Genomic DNA, 15,619 nt, shown 5'->3' on the forward strand with positions numbered 1-15,619 from the left:
GTCTTTTATTTTACACTATGGGGTTAAAAAAAAAAAAAAAAATCTATTGGAGATTTTAGTTAATATTCTTTAAGCACAACTATACAACCTTTTGTTTTACTTTCCACCCACCATTCTAGAAAAAAAAATCAAGAATTAAGAAGTCAAGGCATAAGGATGAACTGGGCTGAAGAAAGGCTGGATAAAAATTGTCTGGAGAAATTAGTCCTTATTGTTATTTCCCACTGTAGGAAATGTGGGAGAGCATTAAAATAGAAACCTCAGTCCTCCCACTCATGACAGAAATACTGAAATTTTAGTAGCTTTCAATATCCATGGCTGTGGATCAAAAAACAGGGAAAAGAAAAATATGAAGTGGCCTAAATCCTGGCATCACAGGCTCCTGGCAAGAGATTAAAGAGCAAAACTTGCCCTTTCACATCTCTGGGTAAGGAGCTGGAAGCAAGGCAGCTTCTGCATGAATCGTGCCATGGAATCACAGAATGGTTTGAGGTGGAAGGGACCTTGAAGATCATCTCATCATCATCATCAGGATGGGGAGGCCCTGGCACAGGTTGCCCATTGAAGCTGTGGCTGCTCCTGGATCCCTGGAAGTGTCCAAGGCCAGGTTGGACGGGGCTTGGAGTAACCTGGGATAGTGCAAGGTGTCCCTGCCTGTGGCAGGGGGTGGAACAAGATGAGCTTTAAGGTCCCTCCCAGCTTAAACCATTCTGGGATTCCTGGTCTCCTAGAACAGATATTCCCACATTCCAGCTAAGGCACACAAGCCAGGCTCCATGTGGGATGCTTGTCTCTCAGTTGTTTCAGAAATAACAAAGACAAGCTGTGCTGTCCACCTTCTTCTGGCCAGTATCCACATTTACAACCGCCAAAAAAAATCATTAACATGTAATTCCAAAGTGTTTTGCTCTTCACATTCACACTCCTCAGGAAACAGCACTCCTTACACAGACACACACAAAGTCTGGTGTTGCAGCTCATGATTTAGAGAGGTTTGAGTGGACAGTTTATATTTACACAGCTCCATAACTAATTCCTTAAGTGAGAAACTGCAAACTGAGGTTTATTGTCCAAGTCCTCCTGATCTGGGAGAAGGGCTGCTGGCATCAGCCTGATAATGTGCAGGGCAGCAAGGCCAGCAGCAGCTGTGGGAACTGGCTTTCAGGCAGGAAGCAGCTCCTCTCTATGGAAGAACCAGATGATATTTGGACAGACAAATTTTTAGTTGTTTTCTGTTTCCAAAACAGACAGTCTGTCGTCCAACCTTCCTTGGCCTGACAAAATTAGAAAGGTACTGAACAAAAAACACCCACAGATAAAAAAAACTAGAAGCAATTATTGCTTCCTCTTAAAACCCCAGATTTTGAGCTGCCACAGGAACCACAGCAGCCGAGCTAGAGACCTTCAGTGAGCAAATCCCACATAACCAGGCAATGCTTCTGAAAACAGCCTGTGAATTTTGCCAGGAAGTTATTCCATGACACACTCTCTTGCTATTTTTCTTACCTCTCATCTGTATTTCTTGTTGCTCCCTCTCTTTCTTGGCTTGGATGGCAAGAAGGCGCCTGCTCTTCACGGCACTGATCATGTCGTCGGCTTCCATTTCCACCCGGTGCTCTATTTTCATCATCTCTTTCTTCTTTTCGTTCCTGCCCATCATGTGCTCATCTTTGCCATTCTCCTTGTTCTTGGCCACCATTTCTTTCCTCTTCTGCTTCTCTGCCCTCTTCTTGTCATTCTCCTCCTTGAGGACAGCCAGGCGCTCCTTCCACAGCTCGGCCGACGCCTGCTGCTTGGCCTCCACGTGGTCCTGCACTGAGTACGTCATGAGGATCCGGTGGCACAGCGCTCCGAGGATCCGCAATTTCTCCTCAGGGGTCAACTCGAAGAACTCGGACGTCTCCAGTTTCTCCAAAAACTCATCCTGCACTTCGTTGTCGTCAAAAGGCGCCGAATCCTTGCTCTCGTCTACGTTATCCGAGACCTCGCTCTCCTCTTGCACGTCCGACTTGCGCAGGCACAGGCGAACCAGCTCGGAAGCGGAATGCAGGGTAAGGGGGATCTCAGAGAGCTTCATTCCCAGCTCAGCATAATCCTCAGCAATTTCATCCTGCAGCAGGGTCTGCAAGAGAATCACCAGTACTCGGTTCAAGTAGAGGAAGCCTCCCTTTTCTGCACAAAGGGCTTCCATCAGGGACACGGCCGTGATGGGATACTGAGCATCCGGCATCAACAACCCTGAGTAACAGCTCAGGAACTCCACCACCATGGCCACATCCCCAAAGAGCGTGTTAGGAAGTCCTTCCGGAGTATCAACCAGTTTGAAAGTAGGCAACGTCTTCCCTTTCAGATCTTGGTCCTCGAATCTCTTCTGTTTTTCCAGTTTTTCCTTCATCTCCTTCTCCTTCCGCTCCTTCGCTCTCTCCTTCAGTTTCTCTTTCAGCTTCTCCCTCTTTTTCTTCATGTACTCCTTCCTCTGCTCCTCAGTCATGGTGGCCCATCTCTTCCTGTGCTCCAGGAGCTCGTAGCGTTTCTGCACCAAGCCCCGCAGGTCCTCGGGGAGCCGGGCCCGGTCCTCGTTGGAGAGCAGCCGAGCAGTCTTGGAGATGATGCAGGACAGAGCGCTTTTTTTGTCCTCGCGGTCCTTGTTTTCCTTGTAATAGGCAATGAGATGAAGTGCTGCGGGAGGCAGGTGCTTCTGGGGTTTCCTGGAGGATCCGGGGGTGCCTCCAGAATTCCTGGGAGTCCTGGACACCTTAGTGGTACCCTTAGCCATGTCCAGCAGTGTCATTTGTTTCATTTTCATCTTGGGGGTCTTCAAGCCTTTCCTGGGAGACTTGGCTTTTCCCGATGACTTCTGCCCATTCAGAACCCTTTTGCCTCTTTGCTTTTTGTCCAAGGATTTGTTGTTGCCCTTTCCTAATCGACTCCTCTTTGGAATGTGAAAGTTAGAACCAAGTTTAGCAGGTGACACGATTTTCATCACCTCTTCCAGCTCCTCTTTTGGACTTTTTGAATTCTTAGAGTTTTTCACCTTCAGTGGAGAGCCAATTATAGATTTCTCCAAATGCACGTGGCACCACAGGGTGGGGCTCAGAGGCTGCCCCAGGGATGATCCATCTGTTTTGGATTTCTTAGCAAGCTTTCTGTCAGGTGATCGAGAGCTTTTTCTCTTCGTTGAGGGGTTAAGAGTCATATACTAAAATTAAAGAAAGAATAATGTTGTATTAATACTGAAAGGTAAATAAAGGTTACCTAGATCTTTCTGTCATTTCTCTTACACCAGGAAAATGTCTTTACTTGTAGACAAATAACAAATACTAGAAAAACTCAAAAAAGGCAGTTACACCTCAGATTTTCAGAGCAGACCGCTTTCAGACACTCAAGTTGTGTCACCTCTCTAAGGGTCAACCTTCAAAAGAGTGGGTTTTCCTTCTCTCTTTCTCTCTGGAAGGATTTAAAGGCCATGTAGATGTGGCACTTGGGGACATTGTTCAAGGGTGGCCTTGGCAGTGCTGGGGGAACAGCTGGACTCGATCTCAGGGGGCTTTTCCAGCCCTAATTGATTCTGTGACTGTAAAACCCACCCAGCACACCGAACTCTTTGCCAAGACTAAGAGTGCAGAACGGGTGTGAAAGCAAAGGAGGCACTTGTAGGGAACTCTTACCTTATGTGGGTCAAGCAAGAAGTCACTAAATTTACTGGGCAGAGAGTATTTCTTCACCAGCTCATCCTCCACGACCCACGGGGCGTTCTCGCACGTGCCGGCGCGGAGCGCGTTGTGCCGGATGAAGTACCTCAGGATCTCCTTGTTGGGAGGGCGCTCTGTACGGACCAAGCTGTCTGCTGGAACATTGCTGATGATCTGGGAGATCACAAACAGAGAGGATGTTAATGATTAGCTTCTAACCACATCATCGACACAGGTCACACAGCTAAAAGGAGAAGGACGGTTGTACGGCTTCATGTCCAGCAACTCCTCGCTCTTTCAAAGCTCTCTTGGAAAGACTCAAACCAAACACAACTTGCAGAACTGAGACAGAGATTGGTAGGAGAATCAGTCAGCCACAACAGTTAAAAATACGAGTTTATGTTGCAGATTTCTTTCCAGAGCCCACTGCTTTATCTCTGACCTTCCTCCAGCTCGTGCTTGCTACTGACTGAAAAGCTTTTACGTATTCATGTTTATGTTGTTTTGATTTTTTTCCTGAGACTAGAGAAGCAACTCTACACCTGGTACTCATTAAAAGGAGGTCCACACTGCCTCTCTTGTCAAATTAGCAAAGAGCTGACAAAAAGCACAGAGCAGTGAGGCAGTTACCCAGAGCTTCCTAAAGCACCACTACCTCTGACTCGGAGCAGCTCAGAACAAGAGCAGCAACTGCCACTCGTGATTTAACTGGTCTCATTAACTGCCTGACCAGAGATGAGCCACTTAACAGCAACCACTCTAAAGCCCTGTGGCTCAGTGTGTGGTACCAGGTGTTTCCATGCACAAAACCCAATTACAGATAGAAACAGCCAGGCTGGTCAGCCCTACAGACAACTCTCCTGCTTGCAATGCAATGGCTCCGGCAGAAACTGCTACACTGTGCTGTATAATCGCTGATAATGATCAATTAAACTTGCATATTCGTGTTATAACAGAAAGGACTTGAGCAGACAGCTCACCTTATCTTCATTTTTCAGTTTCACATCGTATTTGTGTGGCAGGAATTTAGGTGGAACCCACTTCCTTTCTTCCTTCTTCAAAGAAGTGGGAAGCTTCCGAGGAGACCTACGGGCTCGATCGTCTGATAAAGCAAGGGGAGACACTGTCTTCACATCAGAGTAAAACAAAAGGGTTAAAGAATCCAGACCACCACTGCACTGGCCATTCTACCCCTCACTATCTGTACAGTGTTAAACTAGAACATCAGGAAAATACCCCAAATTGGGTTTTACAATATCCTAAAGAATCCTGGGCATGGAGGCCCTAACCAGCCCTGAGGTAGGGGGTAACACACTTTCAAGGAGTATAAAGAGAGCTTTGGAAAGGGAGAAAATGTCTGTTAAATTCACCAAGGGGAGATCTTCCACTAGCCCAGGTTGCTCCAAGCTCCATCCAACCTGGCTTTGGACACTTCCAGGGATGGGGCAGCCACAGCTTCTCTGGGCAAACTGTGCCAGGGCCTCCCCACCCTCCCAGGGAAGGATTTCTTCACAATATTTAATCTAACTCTACCTCCTTCAGGTTAAAGCTCAAGCTGCAGAACTTGCCTTCAGCAGTTCACCATCCATTTTCAGGACGATCTAACCTTTCCTCTCACTTCTGCAGATTTTCCAGAGTTCACTCCCTAAGCACCTAACAATACAAAGTCACTTCAGATTGCACAAATGATGCAATAAAGCTGGAATAGAGCCTTATTTTTAGCTTCTGAAGGAGAACAGACTGTTAACCAGAGAGACTGAAACTCTTTTCCCCTTTTCTCCTCCAAGAAAACTAACAAGAATTAGTAAAACTGCCAAGGTTCGCTCTGCCCCCTCGTGTGTGCACAGGCAGACACAGCTTTTACATCACAGTTAGACAGAGCCTGTTACTGCTTCCAAACACTCATCCTGTGTAGTGACCTCAACCCACATCACCAGTGGTCAAGTGGTTAGAGAGAAAAAGCCCAGGTCAGTGTGTCTGGGAACTCCCAGACTCCATATCCTGCTTCTGTGGGTGCAGTTCAGCACTGGAACCCACCAAGTGACAGCACTTTCCTACTTCTGCAGTCTGCTGTGTAATTGTAACAAATGCTACACAATTATTTCAAAGCACTCTGGAATAATTTGATTCAGTAACGATTTCAATGATTTGATAATGTCATAATTCAGTAATTCCTGTGAACCTAAGTTCGATGAAAACCCAGAATATAAAAGCATTAGCAGTAAAATATCCTTTTAATAAAAGCATACGTACAAGCAATTAAAAGATGAGTGTTTACTGCTTTGCCTGCTTAGGCTGTGACTCTGCCAGAATCTTGGCTTGGAAAATGCTGAGGTTCATCTTTTCCAGAAAGGGGAGGAGGCTTTAGAGCTAGAGAGGTTTGTACTGAGGATGAACATCAGAGCAGAACTTTGGTTCTGCAAGAACTTTTACTGCCTCACTCACTTTTTTTTTTTTAAATACACTTGCTATACTTTGGAAATTTATACATTTCATGCACAGCTCTGGTGTTACACCTTAGAATGACAGCACATTTTCTGCTTTAAAACAGGCAAGAAGAGCTGAAAGCCAAGTGATGCCCCCAAAATTCACCCCTAACATGGACGATTTCAGGATTTCATCCCATAACTCTGTTTAAACATTCACAGCCCAGGCCTGAGATGGCCAAACACTTCAATACTCCCTGCCAGGTGCTACCTACTGCCATGCTGCCTCCCTACTTACTCATGCTTTCCCTCCTGTTGTCATCCTCCTTCAGGAGAGCTTCCTTCTGGTTGTCCTGGGCTGCCTGGCTGGAGTTCTCCTTGTCACTGGACGGGGAATCGCAGGCTCCGTCAGATTTCTTTTCCGAGGCCTCTTCATCAACTTTCTCCAGGGGATGGATCTTCACAACCTTCACAGGCAACATTTTCTCCTTGCCAACCTGCAGGGAAATACAGGTGAAAAGTGGATCTGAGCAAGACACCTGAGCTAATGGACTTTAGCACTAAGAGGAAGGGGAAAAAAAAACAAACAACAAAACAACCAATTTTGGAATGAACTTTCTAATCATTACAGGCCTTTTAGAGACTTTTAAGGTGTTGCCTTCAAGCTACACTTTTTTAAGACTACTGCTCCTTCCAGAAATGTGTCAGGTAAAAATATTGTGGTAGATGGTACTTTTTAACTTCTTCTAACTACAGTAGGTATTTATTTATACATAAGTATATACACAGACCGTGACATGTTTAAGCACTGTAACAATTGTATCCGTTTCCCTGTGCACACTCATAGATCAGTATTTTACTCTTGCCATCATTCCAGGATCCTGGAATGGTTTGGGCTGGAGGGACCTTAAAGATCATCCAGCTCCAACCCCCTGCCAAGGACAAGGACACCTTCCACTGGCAAGTATGGGGTATCCACATGCCTCTGCTTATGGAACCATTTTCCATCCAAAGGCAGGTGCTGCCACTGGGATGCTACAGCAAAGAAATTCTCACCATCCTTCTGACAGTGTGAGCAGACAACATTTGCCTGCCATCTCCTTTCTTCAGCTACCTGGAATTAGCCCTGTGCAGAAGCACGGGATAAAATGGAAAACATATCCTTACCTCAAAGTCACACTCTTCTCCCACTGCAAACTTGGTCATGATCTCCAGCCAGGCCGCATCCACCAACTTTTCCAGAGACACCGTGTTGTGGTGAACGATTTCCAGGACCTGTTTCTCATACCAGATGGGGAATTCCTCCTTCAAGCTGAGCAAGCACAGAAGTTTTCATTATTCAGGGGATAAAAGCTGAAATGCAAAGTGGCCTCCCATTTCCCAGTTCCAGGAATGTTAACAGCCAGGACAATGCTTGAGGCAGATGCCCCATTAGCATGGAAACCTCCAAGGGCTTTTGGCTGCTCTCCTTCCCCCAGGTGTTAGATGGCATGACAATACAAATTATCCAGGTCCTTCCAAGAAGGAATGCCATAAACACTCAGGAAGAGCGGCACTGAGTGTGAGCCCTTTCATGCTGGTTATTACTGTTTATTAGATATTTAATATATATCAAGACCATGTCATTATTCTGGGGCTTGTTACTCTTAAAATGTTTGCCTCCAACACCTTAATGCTGATGAAGATTTTTCCTCTGCCAACACAGTAAAAAAAAAAAAAAAAAAAAAAAAAAAAAAAAAAAGACAGAGGCAGATTTACACAATCAAATTATCTTTCCACAGAAAAATACTTTGTGTGTTTCACCATGTCATGATCTTGAAACTTGTTCATATAAAGGAGAGAAACACTGTGACAAATTTGCTTTCCCAATTTCCTTCATAAAAGGTGAGGTCAGTTGGCTGACAGGGGCACTAAGAAACACAATGCATGAAGCCTTGTGGCTACAAAGTGAAGTTGGTTTCAAGTTACCATCAGGAGGAACAAAATACTCCCATTTTTCCAAAACACTTTCGGCTTCCCAGCCTCAGGGGTCCATGGCTGAGAACCCTCAGCTGTATTTGCAGCGCAACAACTGCCATGAACAAATTTATCCTGTTAGCAAACTGCCTAAATGGACTTTTTTATCCAGCCTAGTGTCAGGTATTAAAGCAGTCAAACTGCCTGGGAAGCTTTTCATCCCATTTCAAAGAGACAAGACCAAAATCTCATTTCACAGAGTCTTTTTTTTCCCCCAAAATTAGAGAGACTATAGCTAAATTTGTTACCAAGAGATCTTCCATTTATATTTCATTGACATCTCTTCATGTTTTCAGAAGTGGCCAACATGGATAACCAAAAGGAAGCAGCACTAAACCAGTGGTGCTTGACTCAGGAGTACAAATTTATGGAGCTGGCTCTGCACCCTCCTCTCAAACAAGAACACCAGGAAGCAGAGTCTGAAGGCAGTAGTGTGTCAGAAAATTAGTGTTCACAGAAAATAGGACTATTAGCAAATGGGTTTCTTATTTGTTGACTTTAAGGTTGTGATTAACCCCAAATGATGGGGGATTTCTCCTTAGGCAAAGGCTGTGAACTCTTTGCCTATGAATCAGAAATGTGAAGAGCGGCAGCAGAGAATTTTGCCTCTTAAGTGGTACTGCTGATACTCTCCCCAGTCTAAATCCAGGGAAAAATGTCACATGAGTCCTGGTCATCAGTTTACAAAATGGAGAAATGTGTCTTTTGTTCTGCAAAATTCCTACAATTTGGTAATCACACAGTAAGTTACTTGTGTTGGTTGAGACAAGGACCTGCACCTTTACAGAAAATTCACTTCTGTAGCCCTGCTGGATCTCATCCAAGGACTCCTGCGGGCTAGAGGGGGAGGTCAGGGCCACAGCAGTCTGGAGGAAGACTGGGGGTCTGCACAGAGCAAGGACTCTTGCTGCTTTCCCTCTGTTCTTTGTTGTTTCAAGCAGTGCAATTCCCTAAAATCTCACTACAACATTTTTCTTTTTAGTTTAGTTCAACAACTCTAATGCAGATCCAGAAAAAATAATTACACGTGCGGACCTGATCGATGTGAAACTTCAACAGCTCTTTTTTATTTTTACTTTACATCCTTCAAGATTTAATTTTTTTCCCTTGAACTATTCCTATTATCCAAAGGACTTTAAAACATGCCAAGTGCCATATGCTGAACTATTTTGGTTCAAGTAATACCAGAATAAGTAAATTACTCAACTGCATTAGTGATGGTATCAAAATTGGACTTAATTTGCTTTCGGCTCCAGAATCCCCAGATCCACTTCCAGCTCCTTAGCTCACCTCAGTCACACAGCATTCCCAAGCACACTCTTCTGCCCCAACACCTAAAGACAGGCACAAATCCGTGTCTCCACCGGTACTTACAGCTCAGCAACTTCCTGCTCCTCCTCCCAAGCCTCTTTGTGTGTCAGCTGGCTGCTTCCTGTGCTCTTGCAGGTCCAGATCCGCTCACTGTATCTCTCCAAACGCGCTTCGTACTCTCTGTACGAGCGGCAGCTCAGGAAAACAGGATTTATGCAGTGGAGAGCACAACCACAGCAGCACAAAGAAGCGAAAACCAATGAAAACCTCACTGCTGGAGCGCACAGAGGCTGAGGAGAGCCTCAGTACAGCCCGACCCCGTGCCTGCCATGAGGGTGCTGTGTTAAAACGGAGGTGCTGGTGCTTTCTGCAGCCGAAACGCCCGTCCTGCTCAGCTCTGGCACACAGAAAGTGCCACAGCACGGACAGCTCAGCTGTGTTGCACAAGGGGAACACATGGGGCTGAACACTTCGTGGCATTGCTAACTTACTTTGCAGCTTGTCCAGTCTGATTCCTTGGGAAACAGCACCAACAACATCACTGGCACATGCAGGAGGCTCGGCAGGGACTGCTGCTAATGCCTGACAGGAACTGCTGTGGCACTGCTGCTACCAGTGCCTCAGGGTGGCGTTACCAACTCCAGAGACAAATTAGCAGTTTATTCAGCATCCCCAATCTTTTGGGGGGGAAAAAGCTCAAAAGTTTTGAAACGGAAATCCCTAGAAAGGCCACTTTTCCTTTAGTTCTCAAAAAGAGCAGCCCCTGTGTTTGCACAACATGAGCACGTCTCTCATCAACTACACCACCTGCTTCATGGAATCACGAAATGGTTTGGGTTGGAAGGGATTTTGAAGATCATCCAGTTCCTACCCTCCTGCCATGGGTTGCAACCTGCTACTGAACCCTCTCCAACCTGGCCTTGGACACTTCCAGGGATTCAGGGGCAGCCACAGCTTCTCTGGGCAACCTGTGCCAGGGCCTCCCCACCCTCACAGGGAAGAACTTCTGCCTCATATCCAATATAAAACCACTCTTTTTTTTTAGTTTGAATCCATCCCCCTTGTCCTGTCCCTCCATGCTCTTGTACAAAGTCCCTCCATCTCTCTTGCCGGCTCCCCTCAGGCACTGACCCTCCTGTGTCCCAACCTGCCTCAAGGTTACGTTATTCCAGGCGTCAGGATTACCGGGTGCCCTGGGGGAGCAGAGAGCATTAGGAATGACAGCATTAGCCACTCTGCTGGGAGCACCTGTGGCCGCTCTCCCTGCTCCACCTGAGCAATAATTAACACTTAGGGTAAAAGAGAGGAGCTACTTCACCCTTCCTACAGACAGAAGATGCACAGGCACAGTTATATCGGCATGGAATAAATCCACACCAATCTGCCCCGTGCTCAATTTGCCATATGCTCACCCATGAGAAGTTAAGTGGAGAAATTTTAAGAGAGGCAAGAAAAACACTTTTTGCTCCTCAATGCACAAGCTCTCCAGTGGCAAGGCTAGCACGGAGCATAAGGCACACTGGGAACAGCCACAGCTCATTCCCAGAGTCCTGCACGAACAGGCAGATTGCTCCTCACTCCTGCCCAGGCAGAGCCACCAGCCACAGCAAAGCACTCAGTGCATCCCACAGATGCGTTGTCTGTCAAGAATATTTTAGTGCAATCAACCTGTTTTTTCCCCTTTTTTAAAGGTTCCTGTTAGGAAGCCAAGTTACAACTCCAACCAAGCCAATTTTCCTGAACGTTTTCCTCACAGCCCCAAGGTAAAGCACAAGCTACAGCAGCTGCACTGTGGGAGTTGATGCACAGGTAACTTAGACCCAGGGGTACCTGCCCATGGCAGAGGGGTGGGACAAGATGGGCTTTAAGGTCTTTTCCAGCTCAAATCACTCTATGATTGAATTAATCACTTTAATAATGGCTACACTGCAACCATACTACTATTCCTTCCTGTGCCTTTCCCACAAAGAGCAGCATTAAAACCAAATCCAGTGTTAAAGGAGAGACACACTTAAGGGTTCAGGATATGACCTTAGAAAACCTTCAGTAGTCTAACTACAATCAAATATTTAATACACAGCTGGGAAATAAAATTATGGTCTACTTCCCTCCTACATTTATCAACTTTCTCCTCTCCAGACCTGTGAGGAGATTCCTTCCCTTCCACCAAGGAGAGCAAACAAATGCTGATTTCCAGTTGAAAAATAATTGAATGATACATTTTTTTCCCTTATCAACAGGGAGATCCAAGAGAATTTTCCTTATGAATGTTCCCCTCCTTGAACACATCAATCAGAACAGGTTTGATTACACTGTATTAGGACCTGAATTTCCCAGACCAGCCTGACATTTCAAAGTAGCAGGTATGACAATTCCCAAAAGAGGAATAAATAAAATACCCTGGACAGCAGCTAGTTGTGAATATCCCCCAAAAAGCCACAAATAACATGTATGTTAAATGAAACAGCTGACTACCCACTGTGTAGCAGCTGATACATGTGTTTGCACCCCCACTGCAGATCATTTAATGCTGAAAGGCAACAAACTTACATTAAAACCCAAGTTTCATTAAAAATAAGAGACCCTTTCAAAGAAAAATGTTTAAAATAACCAAGCTAACCACTGCACAAGACAACTGCTAAGGGGATATAAAGTTTACTTCTTCCTGAGTATCTTCTTGGAGAGCATCAGTATCAACTCCAAAACGGCTTTACAGTTATCTGAATTCTTTCCACTTGTATGAGACAGGGAGGCAAAAATCCCGGGAAGGGAAACTTCCCAGGAAAGTGGGTGCATTTATACACTACTCCCTGGACGGGTGGCAGAGTTCTCCTGGACCTGCAGAGTGTGACAGGACAGTGCCTTGGTGCTGCCACCTTCCAGGCAGAGTTTGGCTCTTTGGGATCCCCCCTGATGATGTGACAGCCTTTAACCTGCCAACCCCAGCCCAACCCCTCCTGTTCCCTGTGCTGACACCCCACACAAATATTAATTTTGTGCAAGACAGGCAGCACCCCTTTAAATCCGGGGTGGAAACAACACACCTTCCCAAAACCACTCACTGAGGGCTGAGGGGAAGCTTTGGCTGGAGCAGCCCGGGCTGGCTGAGCTCCCTGAGCCCAGCACCTCTCCCCAGCTGGCAGCAGTTTTCCCAAAGCAAAGGCACGCTGCAGCAGTCCCACGTGCCCACGGCAGAGCTGACCTGGGTGTTTGGGAGACAGCAAATGCTCAGCACCAGCTGCACAGGTGACAGGAGCGTTCACGTGCAAAGCGCTGCCCTGACCCTTCAGGTGTCTCGGAGCAGATCCCGCTGAGCTCCTGCAAGGGCAAGGCTATCTCTGGCTGCCCAGAGATCCCCCCTGTCCCCACACCCACACGATTAGCAGGGCTCACTCCCAGGCAGACACCAGAAGCCCGAGGCTTTGCCAGGATGCAAAGGGCTCTATACAGCAGGGCTTCTCTTAAAAGGTTTTCACAGGATTTGGCAGTCAAAGGAAGCCACATAAAGCTACGAAGAAAAAACAGACCCAAATAAACACCTGAGCTCTGCTGGCCAGCTCATCTCCCTCCCAGAACACATGCCCAAGGGGGCAGGGGCCTCTCCTCATGCTCTGCACCCCAATCTCCACTTTATATGCATCCCAACCTAAATCTCAACAAAAAAAAGCCTTAAGGACTTTCAATGCCTTTCAAATATCTGACTGGTACAAGAACCTGCACAGCCTTTAGGGGAAGAGCTGATCAATAGTTTTCCAAGATGCAAAAAGTCCAGGAGAACATAATTCTGCCAGGTCTTGGCATAAACGACACCAGGTGAAGACTCAGGTACCTCCTGGCACACCCTCAGCAGGCCCTTCCCATCCTCCAGAGCCATTCCTCCTCTGCGCTATGTAGGATAAACAGAAGTGACCAAAAAAGCCCCTCCAAGTCTTCCTTAGGCAACATCTCCCTCCAACTTACTGGCTCATTTGCAATTTTCTGTTCCACTTTTGGCCTAGCATACATTATCCACAGTCAACAAGGCAAGACAGAAACCCAACATTGCTTGGTTTCTCTTTTTAGCTTCATGACGTCTGCCTGCCAAGATGAACTTTCTAGAACGTGCTAGGCTGCCTCCCACAGCAGCCCATGAAGTACTTTCTCCGGGAGAAGAGCATCTCTCCAGAACCTCAGTGCTTGCACTGGTTTCCTCTTTCCCCCTGATCCTGAAGCTAACACCCTCCCCTCTCAGGATGAGAAACCATCCCTTTTTTCCTTAATTTTAATACCACCCAAGTGTCTGCAGAAACACGTCCTCCACCTACTCACGGATCCACAAGAGCCACCCAACAGACTGGTGTTCTCAGAAGGTGCCCCACAACTCCCCTGTGCTGTTCCTACCAGGCAGGCAAAGCCTAAAGCCACATCTTCTTTTGCAGAAGTAGTAATTAGGGGTAAACTCTTGGCTTTTTGATCACTTATCGCTCCTCGAAGGGCAGGAGGAAGAACCGCCTGGTCAGGTGGATGACTGAGCTACTTTCAGTTTGCACACACAACCGCCAGCAGGTTGGTGTCACGCACTGATGGCTTTCTTTTTGAAACACAGCTGAAAAGCAAGTCCCCAACACTCCACCCAACCTCGTCTTATTGGGCTGAATGCATTAGCAATACCTATCTGCCCTCACGGATGCATTTTCCTCTTCAAAAGCCACCTAATCCTTCCTAGGGGCTTTCTCTTCCTGTTCTACTCACTGCAGAAAGAAGACACCCTCCAGCACAGGGGCTGTGGAAGTTCTGGAACCCCTTTGTCTCCCGCACTGCCCAAGACCTCCAAATGATGTTCCTATATCCATGCATTCCCTCTCACTTCAGTCATCAGCTCCTGATCCTCATAACACCGGCACCAGCCCAGCCTCCTGGAGCGCTGCCCGCAGGTCCCAGCGCGGAGCTCCTGCCCTGCAGCCCCGCCGGGACGCGGACAGGGCGCTGTGACAGTCACCTGCCTGGCCCGCCGCCACTTCCTGCGCACACGGGCTGCCACAAGCAGGGGGAAAAAAAAATAATAAATACGCGTATTTCACGCAAAAACAGCCCAGGACGGGATAACCACGCTGAGAATGAAAGCCTGGGCTATGCAGAGGGAGAGCTCCCGCCGTTGTTTAATGTTATAGAAACTAAAGACTGTGGAGGGCTCTGGTGCAAGTGCCCCCCTCGCCCGCGGGTCCCCGATGCCCGCACCCCGTCCAGGAGCGGGGTAACTGCGCTCACGGCCCGCTCCGAGGGCCCCGCTCCCCTTGCCCGCCGGGAACCGGCCCCGGGACTGCCCAGGGAACAACAGCCCCGCCGCGCTCCCGCCCGGCCCCGCCGCCGCTTTGTTCGGCCCCGCCGCCCCGGAACCCGCGCCGGCCCCCCCCGTCCCTCCCCCGGCGCCCCCGGTGCGTGCGGATACTCGCGGGTGCGGAAGGCCTCCTGCGTGTGGGGGATGACGAACCGCTCGCCGGGCTCCCCCGGCGGCAGCGGCTTGGCCAGCGGGAAAGGCTTGCGGCCGAGCAGCGGCGCCATGGCGGGGGCCGGGCCGGGCGGAGGGTGGGTGTGAGGAGGAGGGGGGGGGGGGAGGAGGAGAGAAGGAGGGGGTTTGCCCGGGCGGGACGGTTGAAAAATGGCGGGAGATTCCGCTCCCCCTCACGGCGGGCGGCGGGACCGGCCCCGCGCGCGCGCCCCGCGCCCTGCCGCCCCGCCCCGCGCGCGCCCGCCCGCCCCCCGCGCCGCCGCCGCGCGCGCCCATTGGCCGCCCCGCCGCGCCGCCCGGAGCCGATTGGCCGCGCCGCCCGTCCGTCGCACCGCCCTGTCCCGCCCCGCCCCGCGCACCGGGGTGAGAGGTCGCGTTATGTAAGCGGCGGCGACTCCATTTTGTGGGAGCCCACCCCCCCCATTCCCCCGTTATCAGCCCGCCCCCTCCGCGGCGCAGCGACCAATCAGAGTGCGCTCTGGCCCCCTCCCGCGCCGGGGCGGCCAATCAGAGCAAGCCCCGGTCGCCTCCCCCCCCCCCGCCGCCTCGCGCCCATCCGGGTACCGCGACGGGGCCGCGCGCCGGGCTTTGTCCTCGCGGGCGGCGCGGGGCATTGTGGGACGGTGGGGGGCTCTGAGGCGGCATCGCCGCCGCCCCCTCAGGGAGCCCCGGGTGCGGAGCGGCCC

General features: G+C 48.9%; 1 protein-coding gene across 1 annotated transcript in view; it reads right to left on the reverse strand.

Annotated features, from left to right (window-relative positions):
* BAZ1B (bromodomain adjacent to zinc finger domain 1B) overlaps positions 1-14,986 on the reverse strand; it is a 38,251-nt gene extending 23,265 nt beyond the window's left edge. The window contains exons 1-7 of the mRNA XM_027896296.1: positions 14,874-14,986; positions 9,509-9,625; positions 7,286-7,430; positions 6,417-6,615; positions 4,673-4,794; positions 3,669-3,866; positions 1,507-3,199 (exon numbers count right to left, since the gene is read on the reverse strand). Coding sequence (XP_027752097.1) covers positions 1,507-3,199; positions 3,669-3,866; positions 4,673-4,794; positions 6,417-6,615; positions 7,286-7,430; positions 9,509-9,625; positions 14,874-14,986 — 2,587 coding nt within the window. The remainder of the gene's footprint in view (positions 1-1,506; positions 3,200-3,668; positions 3,867-4,672; positions 4,795-6,416; positions 6,616-7,285; positions 7,431-9,508; positions 9,626-14,873) is intronic.
* Positions 14,987-15,619: the final 633 nt, after the last annotated feature.

The sequence above is a fragment of the Empidonax traillii genome, unplaced genomic scaffold (assembly GCF_003031625.1).
Source record: "Empidonax traillii isolate 1590-97213 ecotype Southwest subspecies unplaced genomic scaffold, ASM303162v1 scaffold492:size733235, whole genome shotgun sequence".
NCBI lineage: Eukaryota > Metazoa > Chordata > Aves > Passeriformes > Tyrannidae > Empidonax > Empidonax traillii.